Consider the following 18,212-nt stretch of genomic DNA (forward strand, 5'->3'; position numbering starts at 1 on the left):
TCTGTCTACCTCGTTCTCTCTCTCTCTCTGTCTCTCTCTCTCTCTCTCTCTCTCTCTCTCTCTCTCTCTCTCTCTCTCTCTCTCTCTCTCTCTCTCTCTCTCTCTCCCTCTCGCAATCACACAAAAAGCTTCTCCGCGTAGATGAAAAAAAATCTGCTAAGTTTTCCTCAATGTATTTGTGGATTAACTTTCTTCTCTGCTTCACCAGCTTATCTTCCCTCTCGCATCTCCGTTTTCTTTTCACTCGCTCCTTCTTGGTTTCCAACACATTTTTCTTTGTCCCTCTCTTCCTCCTCTTCCTCCTCCTTCTACTCTTCCTCCTCCTCCTCCTTCTACTCTTCCTCCTCCTCCTCCTCCTTCTACTCTTCCTCCTCCTTCTCCTCCTCCTCCTTCATCTTCCTCCTCTTCTTTACATAACATCTTATGAACTTGATTGTTTATTGGTTAGCTCTGTATCTTTCCCGTTTCCTTCTCCTCGTCCCGTTTTCTTCTTTTATGTCGTTCACTCTCGACTGATGTCTTCTCCTAGAGTGCGTTAGGTTGTCTTCTACATCCACCTATTCTTGGAAACGTCAGTAGAAATCTAATTGGAGGAAATACCTTCGTGTCGACTACAAAGGGAGACTTGACTCGTAAATGGAACCTTGGGGAAATTATTTGGTGCTGCCTTCCTGTTCCTTCTTATTCCTTCTCCTCTTTTACAATACGAGTATTTCTTCGTTATTGTTTATATATATATATATATATATATATATATATATATATATATAATATATACACATATATATATATGTATATGTGTTATGATCCATGAGGTGGAGTTTTTACGTTAGTAGAGCGTGTGTTAGGATTAGAAATGGAGAGAGTGAGTGGTCTGAGGTAAAGATGGAACGTCGTCAGGGATGTGTTATGTCGCCCTGGCTGTTCAATTTATACATGGATGGGGTGGTACGAGAGGTAAATGCAAGGGTGTTGGGCCGGGGATTGGAGATGGTTAAAGAAAAAGGAGAAAAATGTGAGAAAAGCCAGTTGCTGTTTGATATATATATATATATATATATATATTTATATAATATATATATATATGTATATATATATATGTTGACTATATTAGAGAATTCAATCTTATATATATATATATATATATATATATATATATAATTTCATGCCTTTAGAACGATTCTGATATAGAATTCCAAATAACTTTAACAAAAGTAATCTCTCATCAGAGAGGATGGGGAAGGTGACACCTTCTTCTTGTAATGTAAACCATCATCAAGATGAAATAATTTGTAGGTTTTCGCCTACAGAAGCGACATGACGTCACGAAAATCTTTCCTCACAAGCGCCTTGACTGGCCACGGTGACCAGACTTAGCATAATCATGCTAAATCGAGCATATCTCCTCATATAATCATATCATCCTGATAAGAAATATAATAGAAAATGAACGTAATCAAAGGAACTCAAGGTTTAGCATTCTTTTTGCCAATCTAGTATAATTTCAGCAACTGTCTAGCATATTTCCGTTTGAGGAATCTGGTCGCCATTGGCCAGAAGCCAATGGACGCCCAAACACTTTTGCCTCTTTTGTGCTTCAGAGAATTTTCGGTATTTTTCTTTCCTTCTTTACTTCTTTCTTGTAACTTCATCACAAGCACTTTACTTTTATCTAGATTAGTTTGGTTTTCGGATTTCCTGAACTACACCTTTTGTCATAAAAGGCCTTTTCTTGTATATAAAGAAGTATGTATACAACATTTTCCAGGGTATTATTTAACAAGGACGTGTGTGTGTGTGTGTGTGTGTGTGTGTGTGTGTGTGTGTGTGTGTGTGTGTGTGTCTGTGTGTGTATGAATACATCATAGTTTTGCCTATATACGAGCCTTGAGCTCTCATCCAAGAGGCTATTTGCTATTTATCATGAGTCACATATTCTAAGGCGTAATGAATCACATGAGATGTTACTAGTCGCAGTATTTACCTTTGAGCGACATAAGATCAACGAAGGTAGACATAAACAGACAGATTGTATGACAGACTGTCTGACTGCAGAGAGAGAAGTAATTGGCTCTGTTCTGTCATGACGTAATAGTTATCGTCTACGATAAGACCAGCAGTCGCTAGCAGCAGCAACACAAGCGACATTGCGTAAGCAAGATTTTGCCTTCTCCAGAGCAGCCATTTTGCAGGCCGTGGAGGCCATTTTGTAGACAAATATTTTTTCCTTTTTCTTCTTTATTTCTATACTATTTTTCCTTAACGGTTTATTTATTTGCTCCTTTTTTATGCATTTACTGTCAAAAGACTACGGGTTTTCGTGTTTTCTTTTCCTAGCTTTTTTTTTTATAAGGCGACGTATGCTTCATAGGTTCTATCGTGTCATCAGGGAGCAGAGAGATTTCGGTCGACAAAGATTCCGGACAATGATGAATTTCACTCCTCAGTTGAATGAAATAGTCTGGCGCTTGCTATAACAAAATGTGTAAAGGTCACCACCATATTGAGTGACTTTGTTCTATGAACAATCGAGAGAACAATTTGAATTTTCTATTCCGAATAGCACCAGATAATTTCATTAGGGTGACGAGGTGGGTTTGGGCGATATCTCCAGTCTAGAATAATGATGGTAATAATGATAATTATAGTAATAATAATAATAATAACGATGATGATGTCTGAAAAAAGAAGGTACAGTGATAGTGGACTGGCTGGTGAGGATATTTAATGTTTGTTTAAGAGAGGGTAGAGTACCAGAGGACTGGAGGAGTGCCTATATAGTTCCACTTTACAAGGGAAAAGGGGACAAGTGTGAATGTAGTAGTTTCAGAGGGATCAGCTTGTTAAGTATAGTTGGGAAGGCTCATGGGAGGGTCTTGATTGAGAGGATTAGGAGGGAAATAGAGGGGGTAATTGATGAGGAACAGAGCGCGTTTAGGATAGGTAGGGGTTGCGTGGATCAGATTTTTGTGATTAGATATGTGAGAAAGCTATAGGAAAGGGTAAAGATGTTTTTTGGGGCTATTATGGATCTGGAAAAAGCTTATGACAGGGTAGACAAGAAAAGAATGTGGAAGGTATCACAGATATATGGGATAGGAGGAAAGCTGTTGAAAGGAGTCAAGAATTTTTACGAGAGTAGTAGAGCATGTGTTAGGATTAGAAATGGAGAGAGTGAGAGGTTTGAGGTAAAGGTGAGACTTCGTCAGGGATGCGTTATGTCGCCCTGGCTGTTCAATTTATACATGGAAGAGGTGGTGCGAGAGGTAAATGTAAGGGTAGTGGGTTTGGGATTGGAGATGGTTAAAGAAAATGGAGAAAAGTGGGAGATAAGCCAGTTGTTGTTTGCTGACGACAGTGCGCTTGTGGCAGAATCAGAGGAGGGATTGAGGAAGTTAGTGACAGAGTTTGGGAAGTTGTGCGAAAGAAGGAAGTTAAAGATAAATGTGGGTAAAAGTAAGATGATTGATGTACAAGGGGAGAAAGTGGCAGCAGACTAGAAGTGAGTATTGAGGGAGAGAGACTGGAGGAAGGGATTTCTCCCCGTCTTCTCCTTTTCTGCATGGGGGACGGAGAGGGGGGTCACCTATTTAATGAAGCGGCCTCGCTGTGGATGTGCTGTGTCTTGCGTCACTGCTTCTGACCCAGGGCAGTGGACAAGATGCAGAGATGACACGTCATCCAGGAGATGCCGAGATAAGAGGGAGAGAAGAGGGCAGAGGGGAGTGGAGTATGTAGGGCATGAAATATGTGAGAGTGGTTTCTATGCCTTTGTTTTTTTTGACTACCTCCCTTGTAAGGGGGAAAAAGCCTTTAGTTTATGTATGTATGCATGTATGTATGTATCTATGTATGTATGTATGTATGTTTGTAATGATAATAATAATGAAATAAATAAAAGTAATAATAATAATAATAATGATAATAATGATGATGACGTCGACGACGACAATGATGATGAGGATAGAAATAATAATGAAAATATATATATATATATATTATATTATATATATATATATATATATATATATATATATATATATATATAAAAGGGCTTTGATCGCGCGAGATCCTGATATGGATTGATTTTGGTTACCGTTAGACGGTTTTTAATCATCATTCCTTTCCTCAGAGAAGTAAAATCTATTTTCGACTTGGCGCTGTCGTCGTGGTTTTTCATTTTTATTCAGGCTACCCTCATAAAGGGAAAGATAGATTTCTAGGTGGTTTTATTCAGTTGGGAGAGGACCCCTCGCTCTACATAATGACCCGGTTACCGTTTCTCTTCTAATTTGTACACCAGAAGGCTTGGGCTTTTGGTATAGGGTCATGGTACTCGGAGACTTCAACGCGGTCGCAGCCCAAAGCTTTCTTTCTTTTACAAATCCATTTACTTGGTGTAAACTTACCAGATAACATACGTTCCATCACCTTTCAGAATACGAAATTATGAGAAAAAATGTACTTCAACGAAACTGAACAGCTATATAACTTAACTTTAACATGAGTGAACAAGATTCCTTCAAATTCTCCAAATTCAAAATGAGGTGAAGTGGTTTGTCATCATTTACTCTTGTTGTTTTCGGAAAACTTCGTCTCCTTAGTTTCGTATTTCTTCGTTATAACTGGTTTCAGGAGCCGCATCCTGGAAGACCTCATAGCGTCAAGTGGAACTCTGGGATTCCCAATCCGTTCTCTCAAATACTTTGTGTTTTGCTGTTATTAAACCTCACGGGAAAAACGGGCAAAGCACTGAATTAAATCACTAAGCCTCCACTAACTCCCGCTAGATTTGGATTAGTGGCTCCTCTTGTGAGAATATTTGTGAACCCCTGAGGGACTATAGGCTCCCAGATTGAGAACCAGTAAAGATAGTTATAGATTGTAGTTATAGCTAAAATCAGAAGATTGCAATTTGAAGCCATAACAGTGTTTCGTTCGTTCAAAATATTGCCTGGCATTAGCCATACCGAAAAAAAAAAAAAATCCAAAATGACAGCAGTATCTTTCCGGGATTGAGTCCATCGCTACGATAACAAAATCTACGGGATCTTATCTACTGCCAAAGAGAATTCATCAGACTTGGAAGGAAACCTGTACTCTCTAACGGGATGTTAATCTACATATGGGGCGGGCTATATACCGCACGTGCAATGGAGTCAGCAGATCTCGCGTGTGCGTGTTGTACATGCGACCTGAATACCCTTGAGAGTGTTTTGCCCTCTGTGGCGATGAGGCTCCTGTTCGAGTCTCCACGTGAAGAGATAAAGCGGGTGGCAGAGGCTATTCAGATGGTAGCTTTTGTTGTTGTTAGCGTTGTTGTTTTTATTATTATCGTTATTAATATTTTTTTATATTAGCGTTGTTATCATTGTTATTATTATTATTACTACTATTGTTATTGTTATCATTGCTGTTGTTATTGTTGCTATTGTTATTAATGTTATTACCATCATTACCATTAATATTTCATATATATATACATATATATATATATATATATATATATATTACATTCTTCCAATATTTTTTCCTTGTCACTTACTGATTCTTCTCTTGTGTTTATGATATATGCATTCCGCAAATATAAATGATCCAACAGGTTTTATTTTTTTTTTCTCGTATGGATATTGCTCCCTCCCCCTTCGCTCCCAAGATAGAGAGAGCGGAGTATAGCAGAGGGCAGATCCGTCTCTGAGGAGTTTAAACATCAGCAGAAATGTCCACCTTACTAAATCTCCGAATTACAAACTTCCTCACTCTGTTTTCATGCGTTGGCCAAAAGGAGGGTGAGGATGGGAGAACATAAGAACAGAAGAATAGAAGAACATAAGGATGGAGGAGACTCCAGGAGACCATAAAGCCTACACTAGGCAGTTCCATGTCCCTTACCACCTGTCATCCCTATCCATCAGGTTATCTCATCTTCTCTTAAAAGAACCAAGTGGTTCAGCGTTCACTACATAGTAATAAATCTATTCCATTCGTTACCCACTGTGTTGATTAACCAGTTCTCGCCTATTTCCTTCTTAAGCTTAAATTTGTTCAATTTAAGGACAAATAGAATGGAGGGAAAGGGGAAGGAAAGGAGAAGTGGTAGAAGGAGGGGAAGGCGTATGTGGAGGGCGAGAGGAGGGTGTGGAATAGGAGGCGTTAGTGGAGAGGTGGAGACGTAGAGGATCATGAGGACGAGAGATAGAAAGAAGATGGGGTGGAGGGGGGTCAGGGAGAGGTGAATGCACCTCGTCTTTTTCCTTTTCTTCTTCTTCTTTTTCTTCTTCTTCTTCATCTTTCACTTTTTCTTCTTCTTCTTTCACTTTTTCTTCTTCTTATTCTTCTTCTTCTTCTTTCACTTTTTCTTCTTCTTATTCTTCTTCTTCTTTCACTTTTTCTTCTTCTTCTTCTTCTTTCACTTTTTCTTCTTCTTCTTCTTTCGCTTTTTCTTCTTCTTCTTCTTCTTCTTCTTCTTTCACTTTTTCTTCTTCTTCTTCTTTCACTTTTTCTTCTTCTTCTTCTTTCACTTTTTCTTCTTCTTCTTCTTTCACTTTTTCTTCTTCTTCTTTCACTTTTTCTTCTTATTCTTATTCTTCTTTCACTTTTCTTCTTCTTCCTCTTCTTTCACTTTTTCTTCTTCTTCTTTTCTTTTTCTTATTCTTCTTCTTTCACTTTTTCTTCTTCTTCTTCTTTCACTTTTTCTTCTTCTTCTTATTCTTCTTCTTCTTTCACTTTTCTTCTTCTTCTTCTTTCACTTTTTCTTCTCTCTTCTTTTCTTTTCTTTCCTCGAAGCTCGCAACTGTGTTACGTGGGGACATTTTAAAAGGAGGCTCGTTTCATTCACACATTTCGGTCAAAATATGAATGTTTCAGTCTGTGTTCTGCTCTGAGCTAAATAAGAATTTCTGGTGACTACTACTTGGCGGGGCATTCGTGAGCTTTTTTTTTCTTTCTTTCTCGTGGTAATGGTTATAAACTGGACAAATTTAGATTTAAAAAGGAAATAGCCAAGAATTGGTTTACTAATAGGGTGGTCGACGAATGGAATAAACTTAGTAACCATGTAGTAAGCGCTGAAACTATCAGTTGTTTTAAGAAACGATTAGACAACTTTATGGATGGGGATGACAGGTGGTGATGGATACGGAACTACCTAGTGTAGGCCTTATGGTCTCTTGCAGTCTCCTTCATTCTTATGTTCTTATGTTCTTATGACTCTTGCTTTTCGACAGCGTCTAATAAACGAGCATTCTTGCACGACCGGCCTTCTCTTCCAGAACCGGTTTGAGAGTCCAGTTCTCAGACGCACCGTTGCGGTCTGCCGATTCCATACGTCTCCGACAGGATACCCGATTCATCCATTCATTACGGTATCCATTCATTACGGTGTCCTCTGGTACTCTCATCTCGGATGGTAATAGCTGTCGATCACAAGCCAAACACATGGACTATTGCCGTGGTGGGTCATTCACTTGGCAGAGTTGTAACTAAGATTAGTCTCTTCTGTCGTTTGGTCGTCGTTGAATATTTTCTTCTAGTTTGCTGAAGACAGTTTCCTTAAACCGACGGAGTTTGGGGCTGAAGACGTCAAAACATACGAGTAGGCCTATATCGTAATCAAAACCAACCAATCACAACGACAATGATAACAATATCAGCAGTCACGAAAACAGTAACAATAATAACAGTAACAACGATGACGATAATAACGACGACAGCATTAGCAACAACAACTACACCGATAACAGCGGTAACAAAAACAACAACAGTAATAACAGAACCAACGATGGCGTTAATGACGACGACGACGACGACGACAGAAGTAGCAACAACAACATCACGACAGAGAAATCTGTGTCTACCTTCACAGAATTTATACAAACTTGCAGACCATACCTTCATCGATGAACTCGGAAGACCTTTCACCTCACCTAACCTCACCTAACCTCTCCTCACCTCAACTCCACCTCACCTTCGTGACGCGACGCCGCCTTAGCAACACCAGCCATTGATCTTATGTCCGTCCCCAAACTTGCTCTGCCACCCATCGTAAATCGTCTGGTTTGACTCGCCTTTCTTTTGTCTGATACACCACCCCAGGCTAAGGAAGAGTCAGTTGCCAACGCAGAAGAACGGTACCACGAAAAGTATGTCTCATAGATGCCGGATGCAGAGGACGCGTGGTGGGTATGTGGGTGTGTGTGTGTGTGGGGGGGGGGGTTAACATTGCACTATTGATGAGACGATACCAACATTAATATTCTTGCAACCATGTCACTTTCTTCGCTCCCGTGTCACACCTCTCAGTAGCAAATTGATTCCAGTGTTGTAAATTCCCCGTCCGATTTTGTGTCTAGTCTGAAGGAGGAGGAGCAGGAAGAAGTCGGAGAAATGAGTGATCTCTGTAATTGGCATCTTTGGAAGACAAATGTCCCTTGATCCTCCCACCATTTTTTTCTTTTTTACTTCCCTAGAGGGAAGTCGCTAACCCACGTGACCATGATCACGTGACCAAGGCACGTGATCATATCACATATCTATATGTTATATGTATTACTCCATCAGTTGGCTGGAGACATCTTTTTGCTGCGTTACACGATCGATCTAAGGATTCTTGGATTACGCGAAGGAAGAAAAATATATAATAACAAGTTATAACAAGTTTGACAGCTGAGGATAGGTCATCAGCTTTCTACACATAACTGTGTTTATCGCAGATCTTTTGTCTGTTACAAATCTACCCTTTTACCTTGATTCTTTTAAAAATCATTCTTACAAAAATTATAGACAACATAGAGGCACAAAGAAAAAACAAAACAAGAAAATGAAAAACACTTCAAAGAAAAAGGCACTGCATACAATAAGATTTTATAAGAAAATAAAATATCTGTAATAAAAAATGTATAGCCAATATAAAGATAGAAAAAATAAAAATAAAAAACATCTTTACAGAGAAAGCTATATAAATGATAAAATATAATTAAAAAGAAATTGCAATTATAGTGGCAAGGGTAACCAAATATTACGATTTACAGAGTTAATACTCAAATTTCCGTTATGATACAATTACCTACTGTCATGTAATATTTCTACCCCCAGAGCGTGATAACTTTACCCTCAGTTAAGACTTACTGCCTTGCAATATCTTGCATACATTATATTTTTCCATCCTCAATGTATGGTGAATTTACAAGGGCGTATCATACTATCAGCAATGATATCTATTTATTTATATACTTATCTATTCATTCTCTTGTTCATTTAATAGTTTTATTGTTTAACTGTCGACTTGTTTAGCTGTTTATTGCCTTGGTTGAAACCCGCCGTATACTGAGACTGGGAGTTCAGATTTCTAAATTTAGATTCTGTTGCGAAAACTTGGTTCTCCAGGTCCGGGGAACCTCATTTGAGGTCCTTTTGCGTGTTGAGCTAACCATCCCTACCCCCACCCACCCCCACCACCCAGCCGACCAACTCTAGTGGGGAAGATGACGGGGCAGAAGGAAGACGACGAGGAGGAGAATGGGGAAGAAGAGGAGGAAAAGGAAGAATAATGAGGAGGAGGAGGAGGAGGAGAAGGGGGAGGAAGGAGGAGGAGGAGGAGAAGGGGATGAAGGAGGAGGATGATAAGGAGGAGGAAAAGGGGGATAAGGAGAAAAAAGTAAAGGAGAAGAAGTAAGAGGAGACAAAGAAAGAAACAAGATAAGGAAGAGGGGGAGGAGATGAGAAGGAGGAGGGATGGGGAAGAGCAGGAGGAGGAGGAGACGAAGAGGAAGAAAGAAAAGGGGAGGAGAAGAGAGAAGTAAAGCAGAAGAGGATTGAGGTAGCAGATGATGAGAGGACAAGAAGGCAGAAGAATCACACCACGGGAAGGAAGTGAAGTACAAGAGGAGAAACTGAGATAGAAGAATAGGGGAAGAGGAAGAGGAGGAGGAGGAGGAGGAGGTGGATGAGGAGGAGGAGAAGGGAAAAGAGAGAAGAAAAGACTGCGGTCGTTGGCTGTTAGCAGTAGACGTGGAGGGCTGTAAGAAAGCGATAGGAAATTTGTTTCCTCAAAAACCCCAAAAAGATATTTATGTACCTGAACACGACAACGTCTGAGCACGATTCTAACCTCCAAATGAGACTAAAAGCCGACCCCCCCCCCCCGAGTGTTTGAATTAATTTTTTTTCTTGCTTTCACGATGTTCATGATTATGATACCAAGGCTCTCTAGGGGACAGTAGTCGCTACATCTGCAGAATAGTAGAGACATACACACTGTCTTTCTCGCTCTCTCTCTCTCTCTCTCTCTCTCTCTCTCTCTCTCTCTCTCTCTCTCTCTCTCTCTCTCTCTCTCTCTCTCTCTCTCTCTCTCTCTCTCTCTCTCTCTCACTCACTCACTCACTCACTCACTCACTCACTCACTCACTCACTCACACACACACACACACACACACACACACACACACACACACACACACACACACACACACACACATGCACGCATACACGTACATACACACACGTACACATGGAGGTAGAGAGACTTGATCCCGTGAAAATAGCTCCAACCCCAAACACTACAATTAAGTACATACAATTAATTAAACATACACATACCAATAGATACATACATACACACACACACACACACACACGCACACACACACACACACATATATATATATATATATATATATGTATATATATACATATATATATATATACATATATATAATATATATATATATATAACATCAAGAGAAAGAGAGAGAGAGGGTGGGGTGGAGAGATAGAGAGAGGGAATGAGAGAAAGAAAGAGAAATAGGAGGGGCGAAGGGTAATATAAGAGAGAAAAAAAAAAGGGAGGAGAAAGTGAATGAGGAATAAAGGGGGTAAAGGAGGAGGAGGAAATTGTAGACGGTGACGAAGACCTTACCGATTCCTGTGGCGGCGAGGCCGTTGAGGATTACCGTGACGACAAAGGCGCCGACTAGAAGAACAGTGGCAGCCATTCGGCCGGAGGTATCCCAGCCCTTGCCATTCTGCCAAAGAAGAGACAACGTCTATTTTACTCAGAATAGAAATAGTTGCTGACAGAATTAAACATCCCTTCTTGCATTATAGATACGGTTTCAAAGCGGCCTTTACAAGGCCATTGTCATTTTACTCAGAATAAGAATAGTTGCTGACAGAATTAAACATCCCTTCTTGCATTATAGATACGGTTTCAAAGCGGCCTTTACAAGGCTATTGTCATTTTACTCGGAATAAAAATAGTTGCTGACAGAATAATGCATCCTTTCTTGCATTATAGATACTGACTTAAAGCAGCTTTTACAAGGCCATTGTCATTTTACTCAGATTAAAAGAATCACTGTCCTTTAGAGGATTAGTATCACTGACACAATAAAACTAACTCTAGGCGACCTTTACAAGGTCATTATCAGTGACACAATATACTGATACAATAAATGTTGACTCAAAGCGGTATTTGCAAGGTCAAATATTGGTTCTTATAAGTGAATCTGTACAGTGCGCCACCGTATTGCAAGTGGTTAAGGAGACAAACTAGAAAAAAATATATATAATAAAGAAAAGTAAGAAAATTCCTTCAAAATGGCCTCCACACTTTATCAAAATGGCCGCTCTGCAGTTGAGGTGTGGAGGAGACCTGCTTATGCAATGCTGCTAGATCCCTCGGCAGATGGGCGGTGAAACTCGGGACGATATGACGTCACACCAAAGTGAAGCAACCTGTTTGTCTGTCTGTCTGTCTGTCTGTGTCTGTCTGTCTGTCTGTCTGCCTGTCTGTCTTTCTCTGTCTGTCTGTCTGTCTGATTTTTGAGCGTCCCTATCCATGGGGGCGGCGCGATAGGAAACTTTCACACGTATCGACTTTTCGCCGTGCGCTGTCCACGACATGACGCCGTGCTCTCAAATAACCATGGGTATCTATGGACGCTTTCACACGTGACCGTGGTTGTGATGTGAGAAAACGTCAGTAGACACCCATGGTTATTTGAGAACACCACGTCGTGTCGTGGACGCCGGACGGCGAAAAGTCGATACGTTTGAAACAAGTCTTACCAATTTCAGGATATAGTCAGAAAACGAAGAATGCAACATGGCAGGGAAGATTGCATACAAGGATTGGACGAGAAGGAATTTGCATAGAGTATACCTTCACATATGATTGATCATAGTCTTTGTTAACATGATTGACTCGACAAGTATTACATTTGCCGGATGATATTCTTTTGGCTCGTACAGTGGTGGTGGTGTTGGTTGCGGCAGTGGTATTGGTGCTGGTTCAAGTGGTGCAAATGTTATTGTTGTTGTTGTTGCTATTGTGGTTATTGTTGATATTGTTGTTGTTGTCGTTGTCGTCGTTGTTGTTGTCGTTACTGTCTTGCTGTTGTTGTCGTTACTGTCTTGCTGTTGTTGTTGTTTCTCTTATTGTCGTTGTTGTTGCTTTTGCTGTTGGTAGTGGTGGTGGTCGAAAGATGTCAACGGAGACTCAGAGGAAACTGAAGAGTTACCAAGGGAGATAGATCAAACGAAACACTAGAAAACAAAATGTAAATAATCAGTGGCAAGGACAACAAGGTCAAACCGGTATGATAATGAGTTCCCCGAAAAACCGTGGATCACCATTTTGAGTCTTGCGACAGAGCAGAACCGGACTGCATTGCCTCGATTCAGGTTTAAGAAAATCGGTTATTATATCATACTGTTTAACCTAATGAGCCGTATAAGTATAATAACAAACACGCACGCACACACACACACACACACACACACACACACACACACACACACACACACACACACACACACACACACACACACACACACACACACACACACACACACACACATACTCAAGCACACACAAACGAGTTCTGAGCTCTCATCCGGGAAGTTAATAACTATCGATCACGAGTCCAACACGTAATCAAGACCATGGTGAATCACACACACACACAAACACATACACACACACTCACACAAACACACATACACACAGACGCGCGCGTGTGCGTACGCAACAATATACCTTTTAAATAGCTTTATTCTCTTGGAGTACTGTTCGCTAATTTCTTCATGGAAACTACCAAATGGGAGATCCTAGTTTCTTACCCTTTCTCTAGTGCCGCTATTTCGATGACATCATCCTACACACCAAAGACATTCAAGAACTACAAGGTCTCAAACAGTGAGTCATCGATGTCGCGGGTATCTTGGGTTATTTTTGAGGAGACTAATAATAGGTCCTTCTCCTTCCCGGACATACACCTCACAGTATCCAATGCAGGATTTAAGGGTACAATTACACTAAGCCTAGTGTAATCAGAACGCCTGATTCAATAAACACAGCAACACCAAAATACTTTGTGTAATCAAAAGACATGTAAATGAGAGATGTAATCAGCAAGACGACACGACAAACACAGCCTCCCTAGGCGAGACAATCGAGCTATACGACAAAAACCTGTATGTCCACTGACGACAATACAAACAAGGAGATTATCAGAGAAATATGCAACACCACAGGCGCTAAACAATGCATCACACGCATCATCATCTACAAAACGACACACCTGTTCCTTAACATACCCAAGACGCTCTCTTATAAGAGAACTCTGTGATACATCACGATTGGAACAACGAGGAGCGTAGACCTCGACTCTTAACGTTGGTGTGACAAAAACTAAACTGTTTAGATGGTTGACATGTCACCCACAAAAAAGGAGCTATTAAAAAACCATCACTCGACTCAACACGACTCTCACCTCACGCAAGATGATAAAATAGACCATCTTCTCGTTGGAACGGAAATGAAACCAAGGATTTCCTAAACGCTGCTGATATCTTAAGCACTCCGAAAGAAATTGCGAATTGAGATGAGGTGTATGTGTGTTTGTGTGAGTGTGTGTGTGTGTTTGTGTGTGTGTGTGTGTGATTCACCATGGTCTTGGATCATGTGTTGGACTCGTGATCGATAGTTAGGACCAATTACTTGAATGAAATGTATGAGCTAACGATGCAGAGAAATAAGTTAGATTGGGGTTGGACTATAGTTATGTAGGCGTTTTTTAAAGGTGCCAATTGTATTTAAATGCAATTACAATGCGGTTAGAAAAAGATGTGGTTAATATTTTTTCAGCACAACGCGCTTGCCTTGTTTGAATATAATCACCTGACTGCAACCAGAATAAAGGCATAAAGTTACCATGGACAGCGACAATTTTATATTCGGGAATTGGGAATAATTTTGAAGTGACCATTGTACGTGGGTATATAACCTTATGGATGTCCTTCATCCCTCGTTTTTTTATTCATGCATAAATCTTTAATAAACCTCTCCTATGTTTATTTACTCCATTCTCGGTACTTCCGGAAGAGATACCCTCTCCTTTAGCAAGGAATGGGCGCCAACCTACTTCAATCAAACCTCTTTGTAAATTAGATTTATGGAATCCCAGGTATACGAAATTCCGATATACGAGGATTCGAAGATACGAAAAAGAAAAAGTGAGAACATTTTTCTTTGTACGAAAGGCATATGCTTCGATTGTACGAAAAGAAGTATTACAGAAAATGGCCAACCACAGCGCCAGTCTTGCTTAAGCATACGAATGATCAATATACAAAAGTTTTTAAAGACATGTACCCCTTTCCTATATACGGAATTTCTTATAACTTTATTCTGGCTGTTACCAGGATTTTCTACTGGTCGCTGTGGTACTTGTTCGATGAACGAGAAGTTTAATAAAAAAAAAAAAAAAAAAAAAAAAAAAAAAAAAAAAGTTTGGGTAGATTAATGTGCTTATATAACTGTATGCATATACGCGTGTATGTACGTGATATACAACCTAGACACGCTCACAGGGAACCACCGTATCTTTGTTTTTGCGTTTTTTATCACGTCATGAAACTAACGACAGTCTTCTCCAGCTCAGACAGGACATTCCGATGTCGAAAGAACCCTCATTACCATAAACATCTCCTGAATAATTGTTTTACTCAGAATAAACTCATTCAATGCTGAATACTGAAAGTCAATAGAGCTGAACGTTGATAGTTACTTAATGTAACCATCGAAAACCTTAAAGAGCTATGCACGCCCGCTACTTCAAGGCTTAACGGTCCTTGTACAGAAGAATAATGGACAAATATTGTGCACCAGACATTGATTAAGCTCCATTAACTCTCCTGGCACGTAGTCTTACGCGGACACAATATGTAAACTCATGAATCGAGACAAAATGATTATATGCACGTTGCGACATGACCAACCCCCACACACAAATATACACGCATGAATTTTAAGCCAAGGATGGAAACTGGAGAGTAAGAAGCATAACCAAACAAGTGTTGATAACTTCTTGAATACTATGAATAGACAAATAATCTTAGGTTAACATACACACACACACACACACACGCACACACACACACACACACACACACACACACACACACACACACACACACACACACACACACACACACACAATCCACTTTAATTCTAAACCATCAACCTCGGAAGAACCGTGGAGGCACATGCAGAAATTGAAATGTGGTACGCCCGAGGACTCAAACCAACGGCTAGCACGTTACCAGTGCTTGTAGTGACTTAACCACTACACCATCAAGAGAGATGGTGTAGTGGTTAAGTCGCTACAAGCACTGGTAACGTGCTAGCCGTTGGTTCGAGTCCTCTGGCGTACCACGTTTTAATTTCTGCATGTGCCTCCACGGTTCTTCTGAGGTTGATGGTTTAGAATTAAAGTGCATTGTGGTTGATAAAAATGTATCTCTAGTCACTGGGATCCTCTTCAGTGGAATACGTATTCCACTGAAGAGGATCACAGTCTGTGATCGATATATATGGATATCGTCTACTTCATCTCATCTTATACAACACGGTGGGTCTTTGTTGAATTTTACGAATGTGTTACGACATTACTTTGTAGTTATATATAAATATCATATATATATATATATACTGTATATATATATATATTTTTATATATATATATATTTATAGTCTGTATATATATATATATATATATATATATATATATATATATATATATATATATATAACTACAAAGTAATGTAACACATTCGTAAAATTCAACAAAGACTCACCGTTTTGGATAAAAAGAGATGAAGTAGACGATATCCATATATTTCGATCACAGACTGTGATTCTCTTCAGTGGAATGCGTATTCCACTGAAGAGGATCACAGTCTGTGATCGATATATATGGATATCTCCAATTGCCATCAGTTTGACCTTTAATCTCGATCTATCATACAAGTATTCAAGGCGTCTATTGTGCATTTGCATATATGCTCGCGTGTGTATGCCTGTATGCGTGTGTAAAGGTGTATTTGCGCGTGAGTGCGTGTACGTATGTGCGTGTGTGTGCGTGTGTGTGTGTGTGTGTCTGTGTGTGTGTGTCTGTGTGTGTGTGTGTGCGTGTGTGTGTGTGTGTGTGTGTGTGTGTGTGTGTGTGTGTGTGTGTGTGTGTGTGTGTGTGTGTGTGTGTGTGTGTGTGTGTGTGTGTGTGTGTGTGTGTGTGTGTGTGTGTGTGTGTGTGTGTAATTGCTTTATAGTTCTTTTACTTTAGATCCTTTAACATAATTTCTCCCCTGACCCTCGATTCAAAATACAAATAAATATATAAAGAAATAAGTGGATAAATAAATAAATATTTTTCGTCTATTGCGTTTATTCAGAAACCCCAGACGCTTATGGAAGTGTCTGATACTATCAGATACTCTAGACATGAGTGTCCGCAGGATACTAGCTACTCCTCTCCCTCCCCCTCCTCCTCCTCCTTCTTCTCCTCCTCCTTCTTCTCCTCCTCCTCCTCATCTCTCTCTCTCTCTCTCTCTCTCTCTCTTCCTCCTCCTCCTCCTCTTCCTCCTCCTCTTCCTCCTCCACCACCTGTTGCTTTTATGAACATTCAAAAATGGACCCTTGATTTTTTCTCAGACACTGACCAACCACAAGCTTCAATGGTTTGCACCTTCTAATTATCTTAATACTCTCCTCCTCCTCCTCCTCTTCCTCCTCTTCTTCTTCCTCCTCCTCCTCCTCCACCTCTTCTTCCCTCTGCACCTCTTACTCCTCTTCCCCCCCCCCTTCCTCGTCGTTCTCTTTCTCCTCATTTTCCTCCTCCTCTTCCTCTTCCACCTCCTACCCCTCGACCTCTTCCACCGCCTCTTCGTCCGTCTCTCTCTCCTTATCTTCAACCTCCTCCTCCTTCTCCTCCTCCTCCTTCTCCTCCTCCTCCTCTTCCTCCACCTCTTCTTCCTCCACCTCTTCCTTTTTCACTTCCTCCTACTCTTTTAACCTTCTCCTCGTAGTCCTCTTTCCTCCTCTTCCTCTTTCAATTTCTTGCTTCTCCTCCTCTTCCTCCTCCAACTCTTCCTCCTCCCCTTTACCTTTTCTTCGTCGTCCTCTTTCTCCTCCCCTTCCCTCTTCTCTTTCTTGCTCCTCCTCTCTCCTCCTCCAGCTCTTCCTCTTCCTCTTTCTCCTCCTCCTCTTTTTCCTCCTCCTCTTTTTCCTCCTCAATCTCTTCCTCCAACCTCCCCATCCCTGTTTCTGCCCCCTTCCTTACCCTTCCTCATCCTCCTTTTCCTCTTTCTCTTCCTACTCCTCCTCTTCTTCCTCCCCTCCTCTTCCTCCCCTCCCTCTCCTCCACCTCCTCCAACATTTCCCCCCCCTCTCCTTTCAATTCTTTCTTTCTCCTTCGTCACGTTTCATCACCCACCCCATAAACATCACCTGAAGAATAATTGCTTTACTCCTAATGCTCTCACTCCTCCTCCTCCTCCTCCTCCTCCTCCTCCTCCCTGACCTCGCCACTCCTACTTCGACTCGTGTTGCTGTGGATGGCAAAGAGCCGGGTAGTATGACGCGATGCTTCATATGCATCGTTGGAATCGATAACATCTCATGATGTACCTTTCCAGAGAGATCTATAGAGGTAGGAGCGTTGCCGGCTATTGTGAGTCAGCGGGTTTCCAGTGAAACTGGCAACTGTTACATATTATTCCCTGAATGCGCACATATATGCCCACACACGCACACCCACACACACACGTACACGCAACACACGCACACAGACATACGCACAAACACATATACACACACACACACGGTTGGTAGAGTCCCCGACTGTCACTACGGTGGTCCGGGTTCGAATCCTGCC

General features: G+C 40.8%; 1 protein-coding gene across 1 annotated transcript in view; it reads right to left on the bottom strand.

The window, feature by feature from the left end:
• The window catches only part of LOC143036047 (uncharacterized), a 76,227-nt gene that overhangs the window by 11,980 nt on the left and 46,035 nt on the right, over positions 1 to 18,212 (bottom strand). Inside the window, exon 2 of the mRNA XM_076203303.1 lies at positions 10,916 to 11,021. Coding sequence (XP_076059418.1) covers positions 10,916 to 11,021 — 106 coding nt within the window. The remainder of the gene's footprint in view (positions 1 to 10,915; positions 11,022 to 18,212) is intronic.

The sequence above is a fragment of the Oratosquilla oratoria genome, chromosome 20 (genome assembly GCF_046742065.1).
Source record: "Oratosquilla oratoria isolate Oo_2021 chromosome 20, ASM4674206v1, whole genome shotgun sequence".
Taxonomy (NCBI): domain Eukaryota; kingdom Metazoa; phylum Arthropoda; class Malacostraca; order Stomatopoda; family Squillidae; genus Oratosquilla; species Oratosquilla oratoria.